General features: G+C 40.4%; 1 protein-coding gene across 5 annotated transcripts in view; it reads right to left on the bottom strand.

The window, feature by feature from the left end:
• LRP1B (LDL receptor related protein 1B) overlaps positions 1 to 21,398 on the bottom strand; it is a 587,100-nt gene extending 565,702 nt beyond the window's left edge. For all 5 annotated transcript variants that reach the window (XM_052675647.1, XM_052675649.1, XM_052675650.1 and 2 more), the window contains exon 1: positions 21,147 to 21,398. In XM_052675647.1, coding sequence (XP_052531607.1) covers positions 21,147 to 21,231 — 85 coding nt within the window. In that variant the 5' untranslated portion in view covers positions 21,232 to 21,398. The remainder of the gene's footprint in view (positions 1 to 21,146) is intronic.
• Between the last annotated feature and the right edge of the window lie 3,009 nt (positions 21,399 to 24,407).

Below are 24,407 nucleotides of genomic sequence, written 5' to 3'. Positions count from 1 at the left end.
CTACAGGAAGATTCCCTTAGGCTGAGCAAACCAAACTCCTGTCTGTTCCTGCCAGAATCACGTTAAAGCAACCATTAGCTACATCCAATATATTTGTCTTCCAGACCAAAAGGGGCATCGAGAATTACACGACCTCATGCTGAGACAGTAAGGAAGCAGACAAACCTGCTTTTTTCTTCTCCCTCCCTAGCTAGCTCTGCTCAAGAGCCAACTTTGTTTCTTCCCCAGGAGCACTGAAGCCCTGATCCAGTAGCACCCACACGGAGCTGTTTGAGACAATGCAAAACTCTTTGCATTAAGTCCCATCTGTCCATTCTCAAAATACATTGGCTGATCAAAGTTGGAGATCTCTACACTTCAGTTGTTCTTTTTAGAGATGTACGCACACATGCAGCATTTTTAACACAATGCTGGCCGATGTTTTACTGCCATTGCAGCAAGAGAAAGACCCTGCATTCATTATTCACAACTCTCTCTGAAGTCATGGCCGGATTTTGCCAACACATTAATTCTCACTATTTTTCTAAGGAAAAAGATCTTTGGAGGAAAACCAAAGCAGTGAGCACACACACAAATCCCAAATAGAAAGTGTTTTCTTAATAAAAAAAAACCTCCATTAAAATCAGAAAAGCAATTTAAACATTTAAATTAAATAATGCAATTAAGAGAAACTAATTCATACATTCCCAAGGGGGTCTTTATGAGCTCTAAGTGTAGGACCAAGTTAACTGAAGTTGTGCTATTAACTTAACCTAACCACCAAATGGTCCTTGCCCCTCCTAAAATGGCTGTTTCTCTCAATATCCCATACACTTATGTATTTCAACTATTCCTTCCTTAATAGCTATTTCTGAGCATCTAAAGGGCTTTTATGACTGGTTACAGCTTTCTGGGAAACTGCATGTAGTTCTGATAAACACTGATACAGTAAAAATCAGAATCTACTGCCCATAATGAGGCAATTATCTCGCAAGATAAAGATAAATATGAAAAAAATCCAATTAAATTATTTTATTGTAATGCTGACCCTTGGTTTTTTTCTCTTGCATCTTTTACTTAGAAAATGTGCACGTGTCACCATTTAATTTGTACCTTAAAGCATAGTACTGCCATTATGCATGTATACACATTTGGAAGCTAATTTTGCGCTTCAGACGCACCTTTAGGAGCTGTAATTCATTAAATACCACTTCTGCATTTTCTTTACCTCTTCCAGAGAAAGACAGCAACAGCAGCATTTGAGTGTCTCCAAAGCAGTCAAGAAATTGGGATCTTATTACCAATGGATCACAATGAACTGCAGAAGAATGATGTCACTTGTATCTACAGATCACATCATGGTGATGACACTTACTTGGGGTGAATATCAACACAACGTGGTCCCATGGTTACATGGTGATTAATTCATGGATTCTTTGTAGCACTTCAGCATAAGCAGCTGCTGGGCAGAAACCCAATGTAAACATGGTCCCCTGCTTAACTGGGATATCCGACAGAGTTATCTTTTATTTTGTCAACAGAAAGCTATTAATAGTGACATTTAAAATAAGCTGAGTTTTTGAAAGCAAACTGGAAGTCACCACAGTGGGAAGGCATTTATAGGGTACCACTGCACCACTGAAGAGATTAGAACAAAATTATTAGATTTCCAGAAGAAGAAAGAAACTGCTTCCCCATACACTTCTACAGCCACACACAGTTTCAAGTCTTGAGGTTTTCCAAGAGTTGTGCTTACATTTCCATTAATTTAGGACTTCCTTGCAACAAATGGAATATATTAAATACAAAGGTAGTGGGAATTTTAGGACAATAACAAGAAGAAAATGGATAATCAGGGAACTGAAAAGAAAGCCTTGGGCTAGAACAACTGCATCAACACTCACGCCCATGGTAGACTGAGTACATAACGTGGGTTTTGAAGTCAGAATGAGCTTTCAAATAATGAAGTTACTGGTGTGGCATTAGAAACCAGCTTTATAAAGGTTCTCTTAAAAAATAGGCATGGCAAGGACATGATACAAAGCGAAGGCTCATGCATTAGAGACACACTGAGCATCTCTGAAACTTGTGCTTCATCAGTACGTGCACGTACTGAAAGTATTGGGGAAGAGGGGGGCAAATAAAAGATGCGGAGAAAAAACACCAGCTAGATCACATCCACTGGATATCCTCATTTTTTCAAGCAGGTTTCACCCTGCATCTACAGGAAAGTCAGATAGATGGCTCACGACCTAGAAATACACGGTTGTGATTTGATTGAACAACCTTTACTGGAGGAGAGAGCTTGCTGAACTTTTGCTTAGAGCTTGTTTGTTTGTTTAAGGCAGTTCAGTAAAAAAAAAAAAAATTGACATTGTAGGAACAGTTACTGAACGGTGTGAAAGCTTTGCAGATCCAGACAGTCTGCCTACGTAGAACCAGGAAAGAAAGAAAACGCTCCAGAGATATTCAGGACAACTCCCACTTCCTATTCTTTCTTTTCTTCCACAGAACCACCTCAGTTTTCGCTTCAACTTAAGGACTCCTATTGCCCACTAAGCACTTCCCAAATGCCCACATCCTTCACTTCTATCCCATAACAAAAGGTTTAACTCTTCTTAAGCATCTACTCCAGCTGCTTTGTCATCAGTTCACCTCTGTGTCCCCCTCCTTAATGCTTTGCCCAGTTAAAATAAGAGGTGGTATTAGTAGCACGGCAATTCCTTTTGTCTGAGGACAAACCACAATTCATCTGCTGTTTCTATTGTTAATTGCACCCCTGTTCCTACACCACGTGATGACCCCTGGCTCAACATGAAAGAAGTTCTCAACATACGAAAGAAGTTCTCAAAATTTATATCGGATAAAATTGACCCCCTCTAGAAGAGGTGGTTAAAAAATTTGCAAAGGCAATGGAAAAGAAAGATGTACAATTCTTGAGAACGCATTTGTTATATAACCCCTCACTTACAAGATTATGCACCGCATAATGACTTCGGGAATCTCTCATGCAGATCAGTTTTACACGTGCATTAGTTTCTGCACTCACAGTGATCGCAGACCTTGTCACTCAGCCTGCTCTCCCATAGACAATCCCCCGTAAGAGCAGATTTGTCTTCGATAGCTTTTATTCCTAGCTTACAGCACAAGACAAAGAAGAAATAATTCTTAATCTACTTTGCCTAGCTAAGAAGAGGAAGTAATATAATTCAGACACAACGAGCTTGCTTTAGAGCCCCAGCCACTTGCCTGCAGCCCACAGACCAGAAATTAAAGAGACCACGGGGAAGAGCTGTTCTCAGCACAGTCACAAACATTAGGATACCAGGAGGTAGGGCAGCTCAGCAGCACCAGGGAGCACAACATTCTGTCACCATTTAAAGACTCAGAAGAGGAAACGATGAGACTCCCAGGGAGCTGTGGGCTCACCGGAGGAGGTCGGCTCTGCCTGACCAAGTGGCACAGCTCATAACCACCATCCTACCTTGAAAGTTGGTTGAGTTCGCTTATTTTTTTTTTATTACATCTATTGATTTTAAAATTCTTGTTCTGGCCTTGTAAGGAACTGAAACAAACACAATTTCCATGCAGGCAGGGTGACCCTCCTGGTGGCAGTGGCCAGTTCTCCTGCCTGAAAACAAGTTATAAATAGCAGTATTATTCATGCATCAAGAGCATATATTCAAACACGTTTCAAAGACAGAATGACTGTAAACCAAGCCAAAGCAATACATACAAATCCATATTGCTCCCAAAATAACCTCTTTCATAGCTCTCAGCCAAGGAGCTTCTGCATCCTCCTGGTGCAGAAGTGTCAAAGGCATCTTCCTCTTGATCCATTTGGATGAACCCGCTAAGAGAAGCCTTGCTGCTGGAGCAGAGCAGGAACAGGTTCAAACAGAGATTAAGTGACTTTCACAAGTGGGAAAGAACACTGGAATGCAGGGTCTGAAAGGGAGGAAAGATTAAAAGAAAGGTGAAGAGGTGACCTCCTTTGATGGAAGATGAACAGGTTAAAAAAATATATGAAAAAAGCACATCCGAAATCCAGAAGTTCAAACCCTTCCAGTGGTATTGAGACAAACCCCAAATAGGAACAGATTGTGAAGATGTGTAGAATTAGTAGGCATGCTTTTTGCTAAGCAGCATTTAGCAGTATTCAAAATGTTCACATGGTTGGGTTTTTTGGGGGTTGTTTTTCCTTTCCTGTTTTAGAAAAAAAAGTACAGATGTTTTTAGAAGCCTACCTACTAATACATACTTTGAGTAAGTGAAACAGATTTATGAAAACCATTTCTCTAATTAAATAAAAAAAAATCAACAGATGGCATTCTATAGGCAAGTCTCTATTTTCTTAATTTAATATGACTCGGATTGCAATCCGGTATGATTTCAAGAGTCTGATTTGAATATAACAGCTCTGAAAAAGCTGTGTGAGAAAAGACATTAGCAACCCACAGCAAGCATAACCCCCACCTAGCTAACCACCTTCTGTAACCCTTGGCTAGAAAGCAAGATTGTCTGGGTTGACTTCTGAAATGCAGCTTAGACAGAGGGAGTTTTGTTCTGAAAAACATAGACAGGATTTCAGCAGAGTATTCTAGCTAAGAAACGAGTACAGCTGCAGCACTGGAGTAATCCTTTCTGGACAAATTCCCTTGAAGAAAAAATATTATAAAAAAAATTAAGAAGGTATTCCAATCCATACTTTGTCTGAAGTGGAAGTTTTTAGCTGGCACCAATTTACCTCCCCTCCTTTCTTGGTGGGAAACAATTCAAGCAATTTCAATATATTTTTAGTTGGCTATCATAAAGATGCTCATGTTGCCATTCTGAAGAGCAGATTGCCCTGTAATTTCACGTTTTTCATCCTTGTGCAAATAAGTCACAGTTTACTGTAGGCTGGTTTTTCTATGTGTAATATGGGGATTAGCAATTAACATTTTAATTAAAGATGGATTAACCAATATTAGGAAAATTATGTCTGGAACTGTTCAATTTAAAATCCACCACATACGTACAGATAAACATATCTTTAAGTACAAGTAATTTTCTGGTCTGTGCAAGAATGATACGATTTAGGACTTTGAGAGACAGCATAGTAATTTGATATTATTACACATTGAGATAACTACTGAACAAATATAATAAGTGAAAAATTTTTTTCAAGAAGCTGCATGATTACCATTAAATTAAGTGTTAGATGTTCATTTAGCGAGGGTTCGGACCGCAGCTCAAGAAACGCTGCCTGTAGACCAGTTTTATTTGGTTGTGTTTAAACCAAGAGTCGTGGTGAAGGAGGACACGTTGTTCTAAGTGTAAACTGTATTAACAGATTTCTGTACTCCTCGTTCCACTTGCAGTTTTTTGCTGTGAGAATAAATCACAGCACGTTTTCTCTTCTTTCAGCAATCTTCATAGTGAGAAGCTGGAATCTGTACCATGTGCCTTCCTGCCTGCATCTGGTCTCATTTTGTCAGTGCACATCCCAAGTGCTGAGTTCTGTTGGATTGTGCTTTTGATTGTTATTATTGGGCTGAGACAGCATTGTGAAGTTGGGCTTCTTGGGGGGAGAAGAGGAATGGACACACCTGTTAATCTTTACCACACTTCCCTTCTTGCAAAGGGGACAAAACTGGATGGCATAAGAGCAAAATCAGCCAAAGAACAGGAAATAATATCATGTCAGATATCCAAACCTATTACACATCATTAAAAACGTATGGCAGTTGCACTTCCCCTTCAGTCACAGAATGGAACACACGGCAAACACAATTATCAAAATCTGCAGAGAACTGTAACAAATGTTCTCATCATCATCTTTTGAACCAATTTGGATATAGCTCAATGATTTTGCATTTACAGAAGAGTTCAGTATATACTTGCAGACCTAGTAAGCAGCATAATAAACACAATGAAGCCCTTTATACTCTTCAGCACCAAGGTATTTTACTTACAAACAAAATAAAAAGAAGCCCAGATCTTTACAGCAGACTGTTTCTAAAACAGCAGCAAACTAAAATCTCTTAAGCCCATTAACATCAAAAAGGCAAAGCTTTTGGGGGTTGAATAATCAGTTCCTCAGCATCTCCCTAGGTTTCATTTCACTGAGATTAGGAGTGACAAAAAGAATTTGTTCCCAACAGCTAGTGAGATGGCCTGGCACCATGGTGGGTACAGCCACATGGCAGGAGAGTCGCAGTAATTCACAAGTAAGCAGACAACAACAGTGAACACAGATGGAATGGGAATAAACTTCATTTTTAACTGAACTGGTGAGCTCCAGGCCAATGTTTAAGGCAATGTATATAGGTCATGTCAGATTTGAGTAGGACTCCTTTCTGTGTGATGAACTCATATGCTTATTTAGAATTAAAAAGGAAAAAAAAGTCACTTTCAAGGCTGAGTGAAGAGGAGGCAAAAAGGCATGGAGTAACTCAAGTTTGCAAAGCAACCAGAAAACAGTGAAGTAGCAGAAACGCATTTAAGAGCTGCTCATTTGAGCTTCAACATGACACCTTATTTCATAGATATACAGCAGAGGAATATTTGCAATAGCAACTGCTTCCTTTGCCAGCATGCCTCTTTGAACTTTCATAACTTGGAATATTTTCATGGGATTACATTGTAAAATAAAATTCAAACTTACTTTTAAGCTACAAGTAGCAGGATCACGTTGAGAACCCCACAATCATGTTGTGAATCAGAGTTCAAAGTCTTAGGCTTGGAACTCCCTTACTCAGATTTAACCTTATAAAAGTTTGTATTAGAGAAGAGGAGGAGGCAGATGAGGGGAATTATTTCTAGGGAAGACATTCCCTTCTCTCTTGCCCAGGAAGATACATGACAAAGGCAGGCAGCAATGGTAGAACAAATATAGCCACAGCTCCAGCCCAAGAATTCTCCATGGCCAACTCTACTCCCAACTCTACAGAGGGAATCAGGAAGGAGCTGCTGCCACTCAGCTGTTGCCTCCCATAGTCATGTCATCCCTTCAGCAACCTGCTTCAGACTTGCACTGAAAGCCTTCCTGAGAAACGTAACTTCTTGCTTTAACAGCTTCAGGAAATTGAGACATCATATTACACCACAGACCACAGGCAGCTCCTGCTGAATGCAGATAGCTGTACCATCTTGCATGTCTGCAGCATAGTGGGAATACTTGTTTACACTGTACCTGGTAAGCATACAACTCATTTCATCCATTGAAATGTTCTCTGATGTGAATTTAAGAAAGACAGGCCTAATATTTTTCACTATAAACAGTGCAATATATGTGTCTATTCTTTCTGTAAATCTGTTGACTTCGTCCTCAGAGCATCTTTTGAAATAACTGCAGTTAACACCTTGTTGTTCTTTTGCTTGTCAAACCATGTACTACTAATAGCATTTCAGAAATAAAAGAAATGAACAGCGTGGACTGTCAAATCCTCAGCTGTGTTATAGAGAAAATATAAATACAAAGTGCTGCATTTGAATCCCACTAAGAGCAAAGTTCTAAAAAGCCAGCACAAAAGTTGCTGTGATATTTGAGGGGAGAGAGGGTGTTTTGAGGTAGCACATGTGCTGCCTGGAGCTGAGCTGTCATAGCAACAACCTCATTAAATCGTCCCTCATGGGAGTGCTAACCTGTATCCCAACTGTTGGAAAGATGTCATTTATAATGGGACTTAATTCAGTTAAGAGTCAAAGTACAGTAGACTTACAGAAAAAGTGAAATAGCTAATTTAAAGAATTCACAGAGGAGCACGAATACCATATCAAATGGCTGCAAAAATAAAAAGCTTGGCTTCTGCCCTCACCATCCTCCATTCCCCAGAACCACCACCAGTATCTCAGCCTCTTAGGCATACACTTTGCACCTTCTCTGTGACATCCTTATCTCTCTGTCAGGGGTTTTGAAGGTGCCTGTTTCTTCTTTTATTGCCCCTACATGCCAAGTATGACCAACACATTTGCTCATCCATTCTAACACCATGCACTGCCCCAGCAGCTAACAACCCATAGCCAGAGACCTTAGATGCTCTGCTCTCAATTGTTTTTTCCATGTTTAAGGCTCTTGCTTTCAAGAAAACAACAAAAAAAAAGTAGGTATTCCCAAAAAAAGTGGGTATCCAAATGAATATCTTTGTCATTAGGCAAAGGTAGCCACTAACTTCCAGAGCTGCTTCAATACCATACTTGTCAATTCCATAATGAAGTGGCAATAGAGCAATGGAAACATATTAATGAGTATTTGGATTTCATTTTTAAAGATGTATGATTTAATAACTTTAATTGACAGCAATAATGCCTGAGTACAACACATTTTGGAAGTGCCTTTCAGTTTTTAAAGCAGTGCAGATAATTGTAAATGAAAAATGAAAGAAAACTGCACTGCTCAGAAAATGAGTCATTAACCTTTCAACTCAAGAGCTACCGCTGGAATCTGGACCAGCAGGACTGCAGTTATTGAGGCAATTCAATACTTGAGACTGATTTCTTTCAGCTGTCTTCAAGTCTGGAAGAGTTTGTCTCCACCTCCCCCAAAATATGATCACTCTGCAGGTCGCTAACACACTAGACCATGTATATATTATATCTACAAACACGTCCTCAGCTTTTTAAGGTAAAAAAAATAAAAATAAACACATAAGTTACCTTTTGGACACCAACACTTTCAGCTAAGTGACAAATCCAGAATTAAGTTTACTCCAGAAATTTGAGTTCTCCAGCTCCCGTATTTTTGAATGAAGTTTGCAGCATCACTTAGAACAACAGAGGAAAATGTTATAAAATATCTACACAGTATCAGCTGCATAAAATAGATATTTACATCTGTCCTCCAGTATGTCTTAATCCAGTGGCAAGGTAACTAGTTAAATCCCATGAGAGAGATTTAAACTGCAGAACTTCAAATGGAAACCAAATTAGCAGGAAACACCTCATTTTAATATGCAAAGTGAAGTAATAATGCCTATATAACTTCCCATAATTTAAAGAAGAGTAATTTATTAAAGCTTTCCTCTCAACGTGCAGGTGGTTAAAGGAAAAACTCAATTTCAAAAACAAGTGGATCCTAAGTTTAGATAAAAGCCCTGCTCCTGTTTGCACTGCTCTTTATTGTCCCACAGCACACTTAAGAGATATTCCATCTATGCTGATGAGAAGAAAAGTTAATTCTTTCCTAACAAATTATTTTCATTAAACATATGCAATTATTGCATTCTGTTTCGAAACCAAAAAAATATTGTTTTGCAGCTCAAGGTATGATTTTATTTGGTATGTGTGGAGCTGTGCAAGGCTGTCTGTACTTTAGTGTATTTATTCTCTGGCTGCTAGCAGAGCTGTCCAAGAGCATACTTGAAGCCAGTTGCAACGTACAGATTTTTCAATAAAAAAAAAAAAAAGGGAGAAATATTGGCCAGACAGTTAATTAAATGGCACCAGGACTTTTTTTTTTTACTTCTTTCACAAACTTCAGTTCGCATTCCAATCCTGTATTAGGTCTACGATGACACCAAATATAATAAATCTTCATTTATTGTCAGTAGATTTCTAACCTGGTTCTTTTAAACAGCGTGATGAACACAATTTAGCAGAACACATTTAATAAGGGAAAGATTGATGGAGCCTTTCTTTTTTTGTTGCTCTGTATGGGTTAGGGTCCAACTGCAAGAACTTGGAGAAAGTAGCCCCTCAGTTTTTCCCTCTTCAGCAACATTTCACCTTTTTCTGGGATACAAATTCTCCTCTCCAAATCTCCGCTATTGGGTGAGCTCAAGCACTAGCATCGCTCAACCGGTGCAACTTCAACCCCTAGGGCTATACTGCCATGGCCAAGATCTGCTCAAGTCTTTCATCATTATTTTGTTTAAACAAAGCATGGTGAGCTGCTCCAGCACAGAAGGCATTCTAGCAAGCAAAAGGTCACTAAGGGCAAAAAAGGAAAGGTTCTTCTCCCAGTCTAACCTTGATTCCGGTATCACTGCCCTGGAAAACAGAATTTCCCCCTCTTGATGAGTTACATACATGAGCAGTCCTTCCACAGGCATCCTGCGCCATGTCTGCCATCAACACACAGCAAAATCCTAATTCAAACTTCTATTGCAGCACTTTACCTCATCCCAGCTCTTCAGATATTTTAAAGAAAAATGTGTTTTGTTTAAGAGATTTTGGGAGTTTCTGGAAAACCTTACCCCAGCCACTTCTACACAAAAGTCTGCAAAGATGATGGAAAAGATGCAACTCTATGAGTTACACGAGCCCCACCAGGCCAGCAGAAAGCACAGGCTTTAAGTGGTGTTCCTTCCCAAGTATGGGGACACATATTATTACTAGCTAATGAAATTCATATGCATACCTCCTACTTATTGCTTTTGAATTACATCCTTCTGGATGTTTGGTAGCTCAGCAGACCGATGTCTCTAAAGATATTAGTTTTCTCTTTATCACTGGAAGCAACATTCATGCTATCATGAGGATTAAGATGATTAATTAACAGTGAGTTTTTGAACTATAGCATTGGACAGATTCAACCCACAGCTAGAAAATTCCCTGACAGTTTCCTTGATCATCTTTCTATTCTGTTTTAAACACTAACAGGTTCCCCAGAAAAATACATGTAGTTTATCCATACACTCAAACTCACCTGTTTTGAAATCTCAGTTTACACTGATAATTGTATTCTGCTGCTCTAGAAAAAAAAAAAGCACAAAGACTAAACTAATCTACAAAATACAGTTTTAGAAATGTGCTTATTGCATATAAATCTGGTTGCTTTAAAGGGCAACCACTTCCACAGCACAAAGTTCACGTAAATCTCCCTGCAAGTCCCAAATGCAAACACTATCTACAAAGTTCACAGTCATTGCATTTCACAAAAGCTTTGCAGAATACATTTAACATGAGAGAAAAACTAGATTTCAATTCTTCACTTCATCTTCTTGACAGAAAGGTGTCAATAGAAAGATGACAAGAAAGCAAACTGGAGTCTGTGCAACTTTATTACTGAAGTATGGGCAGATCACTTTGTGTTATTAAAACATCACTGCAACACCGCTGACATTTGTGCCTAACAGTGGCAGCTATTTCTATTGAGATGAGCTGTTTTAAGCCTTAGTTATCAGTCACAAAGAAAAAGTTATTCTTGAAGTCTTCAAGACAGTTGAACATTAAATACATCTATATGTACCTGAAGTCTCAGAGGGCACTGCCATTCATTTCTATAATCAATTATATATAGCTCATCTATGAGCTCTTCACTAATACATTCGTTTCCAACAACTTCAAGGAATCCTGCAATATCATGAAGAAAAGAAGATGCTAGATTTCCCTGTAGCTTACACAAACCAATACTCACATATGCCAAACATTGCTGCTAATCCCCACTCACAGAAAAGCAAATTTTAGGGTACAAAAATACAGTGAAACTTAGTTAAAGTTGGAGGGCTTTTTTTTTTTTATTTTTTGTAATGGACATGGCCTTCTTGCTCTCTACCTAATAAAATAATCCAGTAATTTAACAAGTAGCCCTCCTCGCCTGTTTCCATTACCTACTTCTAGGCTGTTTGTTTCCCTCAGGCTGCAATTCCAAATGAAAGCAACATTCAACAGGCACTTGTATCCACAAAAGCTGTTACTATCTAATAAGCTCTGCAGCACCTGGACTCCTGAAGTCATAAGAGGTTTTCCCAGGCATGAGGTTTTGGAAATTTGATAAGTGAGATATTCTACTCAAGGTGCCAGCGTGCAATTCAAGGTGAACAAGTTAACCACTCCATTTGCTCAGTATAAATGTAAAGCTCCTGGCCAGTGGATGCTTACCAGGTGTCACGTTAAACAGTGTTATTCAAAGCTTTCCACTTAGATGCAGCAGCTTTTTCTGTTAAGCATAAAACAGAATAGAAGAGTGGAATTAAATGCAAATTTAGAAGTACTTAGAATTAGTTTTCCCTTGTTAGCTTTATGCATGCATGATCAGCCAGTAGTGGCTGCTTCAAGATAACCATGCTCAACATATTGGTATTCTCCCCAAAACTAACGCAGCCCCAATGGCTGGCTTCAAAAAACAGCTCTCCATAGTGTTGCTTTGCTCCTAGGACCACCAAGGATATGCCATGCTATCTTTGGCAAGAAAATGCCCACTGTGAGGCTAAAGAGACCACTGATCAGTTGCACTCTCACATTATTTCATTAAAATAAATAAAACTTTAAGAGATATTCTGTTAATTTTGCATACTTCCATCATGCTTCTCACATCCCATGTTAGCTTTATAAAAAAGCCTTTCTAAAGAACTCTGACCCAACTACCAACTTATAAACGTGATACAGAACCCAAGTTGCCCTGTCCCTTCTTTAGCCCTTATTTCACGTAAATGCTTTTAGTTGTACTGCTCTTAACTCTCCATGGTCGCACATTAAGCACTCCTGCAGTCACCGGCTACCTCCTGAGCCCAGCCAACACCGCAAGAGCAGTCACTGCACGTTTAGCTGCATTACCTCGTCTTTGCAAGGCACATTTGTCACAGCTTGATACCTTTGTGAAAAGACAGGCCACCAATTAACGCAAATCAGTGCGGTTTCACTGAAGAGCATTTAACGATTCTCACTGACAAAATCATAGCATGGTTCAGAGTGCTTTACTCATTGCTGAATACTACTAATTGGTTAGTAGTTAGAATTCAGCTTTTTGCAGCAAAAGAGAATTTATCACAGAAATGCACGAATTGTATTAAGAACAATCCACAGCAACTGTTGAACTGCATCAGAAATACAAGCAGTTTTATTTGCTTGAATGTGTTTTAAATATGGAGCCCCACAGTTTGCATCTGAGCAGCATTACAGAATTTTGTCATTGTGTTGACAGCCATCTGCTTCCAACCCTCTTCTTATCGCCCAAAGATCAGTCAAAGTTTGGTATGACAGACCAGATTTCTGCACAGAAGAAAAAGCTACTCTGTAGGACCAAGTAAGCAACAAAGGCTGGAGATCTGAGGAAACCTACCTAGAATTTTTGGGAAATCAAGTTACAAAAGCTTCCATCTGATACTCTCCTGCACTGTTGTGGCATACACAGTTTGCAGGTCTCTGAAAAAAAAAATCAAAGTGGCAGATCAGCTGACACCAATTTTCCAGTGGAGTATTATCTACAGAGTAAATGGGTAATATTGTGTACTGTCAGTTCTGTTTAAGTCACAGTCCCTCGAAACCCAGAAAAAGAAATGTAACAAGCCAAGAGAAGGACCTCACTCTGATGGCTCTGTATACACACACTGATCCAGGTACAAGCTCCAATTTTTAGCACTGCAGTAGCAGGGCCATTGGGGTCAGGGTGCAAGACCTTGTTTGCTTGGCCCTCTGGCACTCTAGCCCACACCTTGCAGTCATACCTCTCCCTATCTAATATTTCATTTATCCATGCATATACAAGCAAAATATCCTCAAAGAAGTGGCTCATATCAGCCCTATATGGCTAATTGCTGCTATAAGCCAGGCAAGCCTCACACAACACCTGCAAGGTAGATGCTTGCTCTGGTGTAGCCTTGCTAGGTTGTCCACAGAAGCAATAAAAGCAATCCAACATGACCAGCTGCAGGCACAGAATAGTGCCTTAGCTTTTCCCACACTCACATAGTCTCAACTTGCTTCATCTCCATTGTACACAATTTAACAAGGTAGCCTAAAATATTTTCCTAAGAATATCATAACATGACATTACCAGAAAGAAAGCATTTGTTATTCACTGTTCTTTCTGTATCTTAAATATAAAGAACCATTTGGCTCAGGGGACCCAAGAAGGAATGAATTCAGTTTTGCAGTCTCCTTGTTTTGCTTCCAGTCCTGAGCCTACACTGTGCTTGCAGATATCCCTCAAAAAAAAAAAAAAAAAAAAAAACCCAAACTCAATGCAATTACTCAAAATAAATGATTTTTCATTATTTCTAGTGAGGTGAGGTTTCATGTTTTCCAGGACTCCTCAACTGAATAGAGTAGCAGTTCACCAAGTATTAGAATAGGAGATCTAGAATATTCCAAGGTGGCAGGGATCCATAAGGATCACAATGTCCAAACCTCAGCTCCACACAGGATCACCCAAACCCTATGGCTGAGAGCAGCATCCCAACATTTTCACACACAACTTATAAAAGACTCTTTGAAATCAGAGGTGCTGAGAAACTACAGACAACATGAACTTCAAGGAGTCTAACTTAGTGAAACTGCAGTAGTTTCTAAATCATAACTGCTGGTTTTCCAGCAACACTGATTATTTCATCACCTCTGCACATCGTCAGAAATTGGGAAGCTGGGTGGTACATCAGCATCAGTAGTGAAGAACAGACTTCCACGATTTCTGGATCACCATCAGATTTTTGTTTACTAGAAAACTTCCTTCGTGATTTCAGAATAAAGTACTACTCACTTCTGACCCAGGTGCCATCTCATTACTTTTACTTACCCTGTTCATGCAGTAGGAAGTAGGATGAACCACAATTCTAATGCTCTGTTAAACATCCCTGCCACTGTACTTCATTACTCTAATTCATCAGATTTTGTGTTCTAAGCTTCTTTTAATGAGTCTTAGGTACTTGGAATGAGTGAAAACTAGCCATAACTAAACATCTTGAATGATAAGTACAGTGCTTCATCTAGAAAATGAGCCAGTCTTGTCTGCCTCACGCAGAACTAAGTTCAGCTGTAACCTGACTGCTTCCAAGTAGCAGATCATACATGTCAACACACTGATCTGTCTGGAATTTTGCCTGTATCTCAGGAAAAACTGATCTCCCCAAAACAAGTGACTCAGTTTCTCAGTTTGTAATGGTCCTCTAGAAAAGCAGTGATGATTTTATCCAAATATTTAAAAAAAATAGATCTGGGAAATATAAAGTGGGCTCAATAAAAGAAATCCAGGCAAAAGCGATGCTACCTTTGTTAAAAAAAACCTTATTTTTATTTCAAAGTCTCTAATACAAAACAGAAAAAAGTAACTTGTCTTCCAACTAAGATTTTTCAGTTGTATTCTAAATAAAATGACCAAGTTCCCTGCACTCCTAAATCCTGGTCCTGTTACCAGTAAAGACAAAAACACAGACTACATTGATTTCAGCTGTGTTAACTCAGGTGTGTGGTCTATTCGATAGCATAGTAAAACAAATTAAGTAAAACCATTCTTTTCTGGAGAAGTTGCACTGCTGAACAGCATGCTTCCCTTTCATAAGCACACAGTTTTACACAAATATCAACATACTTCAGATAAATCAGTGTGTTTGCATATGCAAAAGAATGGCAATGAACTTACCTTGCTCTTTCCTCTTTCATCTCCATAGCATTTGCAAGCAGAAAGAGGCAGGCGTTTTAGGGAAAACTACCTACCAGCCAGAAAATTGCTGTGATTTTTCTCATATCTCCTTGCATTAGTAACTGTTTTATATGCATTTTCATGTCTACACATCACCACAGCATCTCTCTAATGAGGTATGCTGGAAGGATAGATCAGATAGTACTATTTGGGTACATCTACCAGTGCCTGAAAAATTATTCTAAAAGACCACGTTTGAGGAAAATGCTTGGCTGCATGTTACAAAAGCAACAGGTGCAAACCCAAGTGCTCTCCACCAATTGCAGTAGAATAAGCGGCTGCCTAAACTATCTGATAATATCAAAATTGCATTTTAAAAACTGTTGACAAAAAAGATTTTTGCTAGTTTGCAGACAGGCAAATTGAAATCACAAAGCATTATATGAAAAACTGACTGGGTATTTTTGTTTTGTTTTGCTGGAGCGTGCGTTCGTGTGAGCAGAAGAATTCATCCTTGACAAAACAGCCCACAGGAGAAATACTGCATTTGCAAAGCATTGCATCAGCATTTGTCTCACACATGGTCTATTCCCCCTCCAATATATCATCGTACGACTATTTGAGAAAACAAAACTGCATGTTCTCATTCTCCAAGATTCCTTTGTTCATTCAAAGGAAAAAAAAAAAAATAGTGAAGCTTCTGAACTACTCCTAAATAAAACAGTGTTGGTGGAAACCTTGAGGAATTATACTTCTTTTTTATTCTCAGAGTTCAAGATTTGTCGCTAAAGCACTTATCCAGTCATATTTGAAGCATAAGTCATTCAGTAGAGTCACACACAGAAGCTACCACGAAATGTCCTACTGACAATAAGGCAATAGATAATTCTAAATGCATCAATCTTACCAAGAAAAAGAAAGTACACTACTTCTGAAGCAAAGCTGTGTTTCAACAACTCAGCTCCTCTGGAAGGCCATGTTATTCAACAGAAAGCCACACATGAAATGTCTAGGAACATTGGCTGATACTGAAGCACATTTCAGAACATGATGTACCGTATCTAGAACTCTTAATACTGTAATCTCTATTTTTCCAACTCAGAGAACTCAACTTCTAATTGAATAGAAATAAAAGTCTTAGAGTGTAACTCACTTCAAGACAGGCATTACATCATCTTTTAGAAGCCCCATTACTTAGCAGTATTCTATATACTGCAATGTTTGGGTATTAACACACAACCACAATTTATTACAAACTGGTGGAGAAAAACGAGACTGCCAAAGGGACATACAGTCATCTTCTTAAGGGTCAGATTCTATACTATATACCACATTTGAAGATTGCCTGAGAAATACAGAGAGCCCCAGTCAAGTTCCATGTTAATGTTATCGGGTTGGAACTTGATCCTGCAGCTCCCTTCCAACCCAAGTCATTCTGTGATGATAGGTGGGATGCACTGACACAAAGCGTAACAAAATAAAACCAGATAGATTAAAAATATATATATTTTGCCTTACTGCATTTGCAAATTCAATTCGGCTTGGGCATTTTTACCATTATGGTCACCAATCAAACTGCTGGAGACTGGCTATTCAGTAAATTGAACTTATTTGTAGAAAACGACAAAAATCAGACCAAAAACAACTTGTGTAACTACAACACACTACTGGGTTGGACAGAAAGCATGTAGTCACTGAGTAATAATATTAAAAAAGTCCAATTAGGAATTAATTGCACTCAAGTTCAGGATTTAGTGCTGCAATACACATACTTAGCTCCAGCTCACACTAAGTACAATAGTCATCATGACTTGCATAAAAATAATCAAGTTCTGATATTTTTATCCTCACTGTTTATGATTAAAAATGTATTAAGTGCCACTAAAATGACTTCAAGTATTTTTTAAATATTACATTTGATAAATCATGATTACTAAATTGAGATTAATATATTAAAACTATGAAATGACATGATTGAAAGTATGCTATAGTAATACAACCAGCGTTCTACCATCGAGCTTACAAGCATCTCTAGAGATAGCCATGACTCTAAATTCTTAAAATGAAGATACCTACTACCTTTACAATCAATAGAATAAAGAGAACCCTATTTTACTCAACTCCAGATAGCAGATAAATGGACATAGCAGAGCTGTAGAGAAAAAATACTTTCAAGCTGCTGTCTGATATCATTGAAGTTAGCACAAATTTCACCACATGCTACAGATAAGATGAAGTCCACGTGAACATAAAGGTACAGATTTATATGCTCAAGTTTTCACATAACACTTAAAAAAAAAAAAGTACTATATGAAGTTAGAGTTTTTCCACACGTCTTTGGAGATCAGCTACTTCAACATGCAAAAGTACCTGCTAAAGCTCTAAGATAAATTAGTAAAAAGCTTGCTACAGGACAAGTTTACACACAGTCCTCATAGAAAACATCTTGTTTTGAACTGCAAAATGCACAGTTTAAAAGGGTGACATCTGCAACACTTTTATTAAGCTAGAGTTCCAAAATATTGAGCTAAACTGAAAATAACCTGCAGAAGGGAACATGTACAGCACGTCAGAGGTAACCACACAGCTTAGTCTCCAGAAGCATCAGGATTTTCATGCAGTCACATATACCCAATGGAGGACAAATATACATCACCGATCGCTCTATAAAACTGAAATTGCACTTGTGGATATCTCTCACGATTTCTTTAATTACTTCTTATTGCACATCCTTCTAACTACTGTCCTAAATTCCTTGATATATTCCCACCCTTCCCTGTAATTTCACCTCTCCCATGACAGATAAGTTCTTAATAGCGGGCTGTGCTTCCTGCAGCATTGTTCTTTGGAATAAATAAATAGGAATGTCACTGCGACCTTGGAAGTATTTCTTTTTCATGTACAATACTAGTACTTATTACCTATGTTCAAGGCACACAAGTGGCATTAAGAATGAGAACAAGCACCTCTGTAGTACAGCACAGAAATGGGTCTTTTTTAGAGAGTACTTCCCAATGGATTGCTAAGCCAGAGCTCAGGCTGGTGAAGTGCAGCAGCATTTGGTACCCTTGGTTTCAAGCATTTTGCTACTAATAAAGAGATTGATGAAAAACCACCCAGCATATCCAGCTGCTTGCTGTGACACCTTGATGGAGAAGGAAGGCCACCAGCAATCACCACCAGAAGACAGATAGATTTCACCTGGCTTCTCCCTGTTACCAGGTGAGTAATCCAAATTAACATCAGCTGAACCCTGAACCTGAGAATTCCATTTCTAAGCAATTCATCTCCAGCCTTTACTTAAACATGGTCAAAGGACACTGTGAAAACGGTAAATTCTCTGCTAAGTGGAACCAAGGTAGACACTTTGAACACTACGAATTCAGAGAGAAGCCACTTCCATGAAGATTTGCCTTTCCTTTAAAAGCTTAAAATTACCTAAAAATATGAATTGAATGTGTGATATGCCATCATTCAGCAAGCATCGAATTCCCAGACAACATTTGTCCACTCAATAGAGGACCACTATCTGACAGCCTTTAGGAATAAGCCCTACAGCACTCCCAACCCTATTTCTCACAATATGGAAACTTGTGAAGATCCATTGAGGTTTCTCAGGCTCCTTAGTGAGACCATTACAGCTTCTTTACCAGGGAGCTGCGAGTTTCCTCAGAAGGAGATCGACTGAAGCACCAAGGAGCGAGTTATACTTCATGACTGAGGTGGCAGAACCCAGATGTTATCCTCATCTTATCACCTCCCCTGATGTATTCCCCTTCCCAAACTACTTTGCTTCTATTTTCCTTCATCTCATTTCCTTCTCTTTCTCCATCTTATTTTTTCTTCCATTTATACATACATCAAAATAAAGCATTTGTAACCTGGTTAAGGGCAGAACCGATCCAAGGATATTCTCCCAGTCAACTGGGAAACTAGAGAAGAGGTTTCATTACTTCAAACTTCAGTGTTCCTATTTCTTCCTCTTTTTCTAATCCTAAAAATTATCCACCAGTCTAATAGGCATTACCTCTCCCTACAACATTCACTAATATTTAGCATTACCATGGCTACCACAACAGTGCTATTAACACAATCCATGACATTTTCCCAATTCTCTATTACCTACCAATGTTGAACCGCAGTGCATTCCAAATTTCAGTGCCTTTCACATACATTAAACCTAGCATGCTTCATTGCCTCAGAATTTCCTCCTGTGAAGGAGGATCAGCTTGGTATGGTCAATAATTTTAGCAGTATATCATGAAGTTTATCTGATGTGCAAAAGCAATTTGCTATCTGGATGCCTCAACCTTTTTATGTTGAGACCATTTGACTTTTTTAACAAAATGCCTTTTAAGTCTTGATTTGTACTCCACTCGGTTTTGATAAGACATGACATTATGATATGATGAGCTAGTTGATTCTAAGTAAATTTGATTTATCCCACTTTTGGGGCTGGTATGGTTTACAAGGATGCTGTCTTTTAAGATAGGATTGATCTTAATGTAAGCTGACAGCACTTTTTTTTGTGAAACACTAAGTCAGAGCAAGGTAATGAAAACAAGATCTAGGGAAAATGAAGTAAAATTTACACAACAAAAATTAATATTCAGAAATATTTACTTATCTCCATGAAAGGAGACAGGATGATAAATCAGTTTCCAGAAGAATTCTGCAAGACGTTTGCAAGTTTGATTCTTATTCATGAAATCAGACACAGGCTACAGCTACTGGAGCACAATCTGACCATTCTGAGAATATCACAGAAAGTTCTTGAAACGTTTTCCATCAAACAACACTGCCACAGCTACGAATCTTCCCAGACAGAGGTAAGGCATGGGTACCTTTAGCAAAGCTGAAAGGTTTTTAAGAACCTCTCCCGTCTGGCTCAGCACACTGCTCAGGTGCAATTACACCCTCGTTCCTTCGTACTATTCTCACAGTTACGAGGCAGCGTTATCAACACGGAACTTTGGGATGCTGCAGCAATGCTTCCCTCTCCCGTAGCTGGTTGTTTCACATTTCTGCAGCTCGAATCACCTGAGCTGCTTTGATAGCTGGGTGGGAAGGACCGGAGAGGTTCGGGAGTTGAACTGAAGCACGAATGCGTACCCCGAAGAGCAGAGCCCCCTGCACTCCCCCCACCGAGTTGCAAACAGTTCGTAAACACTTTGGTAGGTGGTGTGGATGCGATGGAGAAAAGCTGGATGCCTAATAGTGAGAACTGAACGTTGTGCAGAACTGTGCGTCTGCTAAAACGAAGCTAAGTTCGACAGGCTGGGCACAACAGCATTCAGCGCAGCCACGTTCAGTTTGGAAGGGAAAGGGCTGCCAACAGCCCAACAGCTGTCTTCTGATTAGCAGCGTTTTGCACGAAGGGAAGAAACCCGAGGCAGCTCGGCACACCTGAGACAGGAGAGGATCCGCTACTTTGAAAAACGCTCCATTCCACGCCAACCCCAACTCAACCCCAAAAACGAGAGCTTCGAGACCGCTACAAAACGCTACCCCCGGCGGAGGCTTTTATCAGAGACTCGTTAAGGAGAGAAAGAGTTGCAACTTCTAGCGCTGCCCACGGCCCCGCGCTCCCTCCCGCAGCGCTGCCTGCAGCCCGAACTCTCGGATGCGATGCGGGCAGCAAAGGGGCAGCGTTACCGGAGGGAACTTCGGCTGCGCTTCGGGACCTGCACCTCCACATTAACGCTTCCTCACGGGAGCATCGACCCCGGGAGAGCTCGGCTCTCCCCTTCCTGATGCTCGCTGACTCTCCGCAGCGAAACTCCCCCAAGTTCCCTTGCACCCATTCAGCTCTATGTCTCCAAACTTCCCGTGCGCGAGGACGATACCAACACCAGAGGAAAGTTAAACGCGCTCCGCACACTCTTACCTCCGCGGGCTCCCGCTGCCAGCACCTCCGCGACGGGTGATAATCCCCAGTGCGCTGCCAGGAGAACCAGGAGGAACGCGGACATCGCGGCGAAGCTCTGCTAGCTGTCGGGCTGCGGGAGCGGAGCGGCAGCGCCGCCGTGCCGGGAGACTCTGCGGGAGCCGACGCCGACGCCGGCACTTTTCAACGCGGTGCGCACCGGGGCTCGGCTCACACAGCGAGCGGGCAGCGCGGAGCGCCGCCGGTCGGCACAGCCGCGCTCCGCCTCCGCTTCCAGCCCTCGCCCCGCCTCGCGCCCCGCCTCGCGCCCCGCCCCGCGCCCGCGGAGCGCCCGGCGTGGAGCAGGGGGAGAGGCGGCTCTGCGCTGCTGCCTGGTTTGGTTCTGGAAGGTTTGGAACGATTTTCTTTATTATTATTGTTATTATTTGCAGACGAGCTTCGTCAGCGGTGACTCGGCGAAAGAAAAGACATATAAATGTGCGTTCTGCCTGCCTTATCAAGCTGCAGAGATGAAAGAAAGTAGCATGAGAAAGCAACTTAGTACATGCGCGAGCTTCAGTTCCCACCCAAAGCACCTTCAGCAAACTTCACCTTGGTTATTGGTGGTCCTTGAAGTAGATCCCGGTGGGAATTGAATCCTACAGTCATAGTATCATAGAATTACGGAATATCCTGAGTTGAAACGGACCCATAGGTATCATCGAATCCAACTCGTGTACCCATAGCAGTACTGAAACCCTGAAATGGGTGAAAGCAGTCTCCCCGGAGCTCCAGCAGCTCGGAGCCGTGCCCACTGTCCTGTGCAACTGTTCCGTGCCCTCTGGTGCAGAACCTTTCACCGCCACAGAGAGCAGAGCTCAGCGCTGCCCCTCCGCTGCCTGTGAGGCGCTGCAGCCGCCATGAGGTCTCCCGTCAGCTCCTTTGCTCCGGGCCCAACAAATCGTGTTCAATCCGTCAGCTCTGCTATCCAACCTGACCCTCCCCTGGTCTGGCAATTCCCGTTTGTTCCTCAGTTGGCTCAGCAGAATCATAACTTCTGCTTTATATAAGTGTATTACCTTGAAAGCGTCACGCAACGTAACCATGCTTTGCTTATCTCAGTTCTGCAATATTTTATTTAATCCGATCCCTTTGCCAGATCAGAGGTGCTAAAGCTTCCACGTCACCCTCAGATATGAATTTTCTCCAAAGACAGCAAGGTGCTGAAATTGACTGCTGAGACTTTTACATTTCAAGAGTAAAGCCTCAGTCCTTTTAACTTCACGTTTATATTCCACAACATGGAACCTAATGCCTTTCATATGAAGTGACACAGCCAAGAAACTCCAAGGGGCAGAAAGAACAAGTGATGGAGGAAGGAACAGTGCACAACCCAGGAGCAACGCAAAAAAATGTAAGTATTTCTGCTGAAATGGAGGAAGGGCTGCATGGTACAGCTGCCCAAGAAGGTAAAACCCCCATGCTGGACCCAGTGACTGCTATGGGGTCAATCTGGTAGGATTCACAGGGTAACTTTAGTACTCCAAATAATTTACAGCTGAGGGGAAAAATCCTCTCGGATCAAATCCTGCATTTGTTTACTGTCCACAGAGCTTATATAATTCCCTAGCTGTCAATTAGTATATATATGACCATAACTGAGCAGGGTTCTAGATCTCAGTGCAGATGGCCTTTGCTAATGTAGTAATGAGGAAGATCTAAATTAAAGAGAAGGAAAATCTGGTATTCTCTGTGGTCTTGGGAATCAGTGGCTTTTCAGTATGACAATGAATGTCATACTGAAATAATACTCCAGGACATTTACAGGGGAGATCCTTCTGTAAGCCACCAGAGGCACCTTTAAGGCTTTAGTGCATTAAGTATAATTTCAAACAACTTCTTATATTCCAGATATGAAAAGAGGGTGGATGTCAGAACAAAGTGAGAAAATATGTAAAGGAGAACCATGGAATTCCAAATTGTCTGGAATTCCTGCTTAAAATTAGTGACGTTTCCCACAGACCATGTCTGTCACAGGGTATAAGGAAATGGTTACATGCAGAAAAGTTTTGTGTTGCCCTATTCTTGGGCTATGGTTTTACAAAATCTTAGGATAGTAGAATGGTTTGATGTGAATGGGACCTTTTAAAGAAATCTGGTCCAAATCCCCTGCAGTTAGCAGGGATACTTACAGCTCAGTCAGGTGCTCAGAGCCCCTTCCAACATGACCTTGAGTGTCTCCAGGGATGGGGCATCCACCACCTCTCTGGACAACCTGTGGCTGTAAACTGTCCTCCTTCCACCCCAACTTCGTGCATCTTCAGCAAAAGCCTGAAGGTCTGCACAGTTACAAGTGGCCGTGCTTTTCCCTAAATGTTTCTTGTTAATTAGCACAATAGGTTACCACATTTTGCCCTAAAAACACCTCAGCAAAAGTCCTATTTTCAGCCATATCTTGTTTTTTTCCTAGTTTGCTCCTTTGTGATCTTATTCCACATTTATCTAGCAACATTTCTCAGGGCTACTGAATAATTTTCTTTCAGAATACGGTACTCATTTAAAACATAAACATTTCAAGAATTAATTGATCTTGCTTTCAGTATTGCAGATCCCACATGCACCTAAACTTATAAAAATATTTAAATAACATTTGTAATAAAAGCCAATGGCTTCCTTGTTTACAGGAAATAAAGTGTCATACACAGTCAGGATTATGATTAAAAAGTGCAATTACCTGTAAGTAAGCATTTGTCAAATTGTGGCCTAAAAATGCAGCATGCTTTAAGCCAGCACTGAAGCAATAATTATCCCAGAAGCTTGCTTTTAAAATGCAGGTTGTTGAACAAATAGATGTTGACCTTTGATAAATCATTCCCTGTTTCATTTCCACTGAACGTCACTGGCTATGAAGTCACATTGGTGTGATTGAGTTGGATGACTTGATGTGCAGTGCAAATACACAGGAGCAGGGGATGTCCGATGTCTCCTTTTCAGATCAAATAAAGCAACAAAGCTACTTCGTATAAAATCTGTCATGTATAGCTTCTGTGAGTAAACCTGCAACTGTTTAATGAAGTGACCAGAGGAATAATCCAACCCAGTATCTATATGCATGTATGATACAAACCCTTTAAATGACAACCTGGTCTATAGTGTGTTCTGCCTATAGCTCAGAACTGAAAAAAAGAAGAAAAAAAGGAAGTTTGAGTTGGATGCAATTGCAGCATATCCAGCTGAAAAAGAATTGAATGTATTTTCCTCAGTACAACCCCAAAAATGTAA

Source organism: Tympanuchus pallidicinctus, unplaced genomic scaffold (assembly GCF_026119805.1).
Source record: "Tympanuchus pallidicinctus isolate F22 unplaced genomic scaffold, pur_lepc_1.0 scaffold15, whole genome shotgun sequence".
Taxonomy (NCBI): Eukaryota; Metazoa; Chordata; class Aves; order Galliformes; family Phasianidae; genus Tympanuchus; species Tympanuchus pallidicinctus.
The sequence above is the reverse complement of the archived record's forward strand: the minus strand, read 5'-3'. Positions and strand labels throughout refer to the sequence as shown.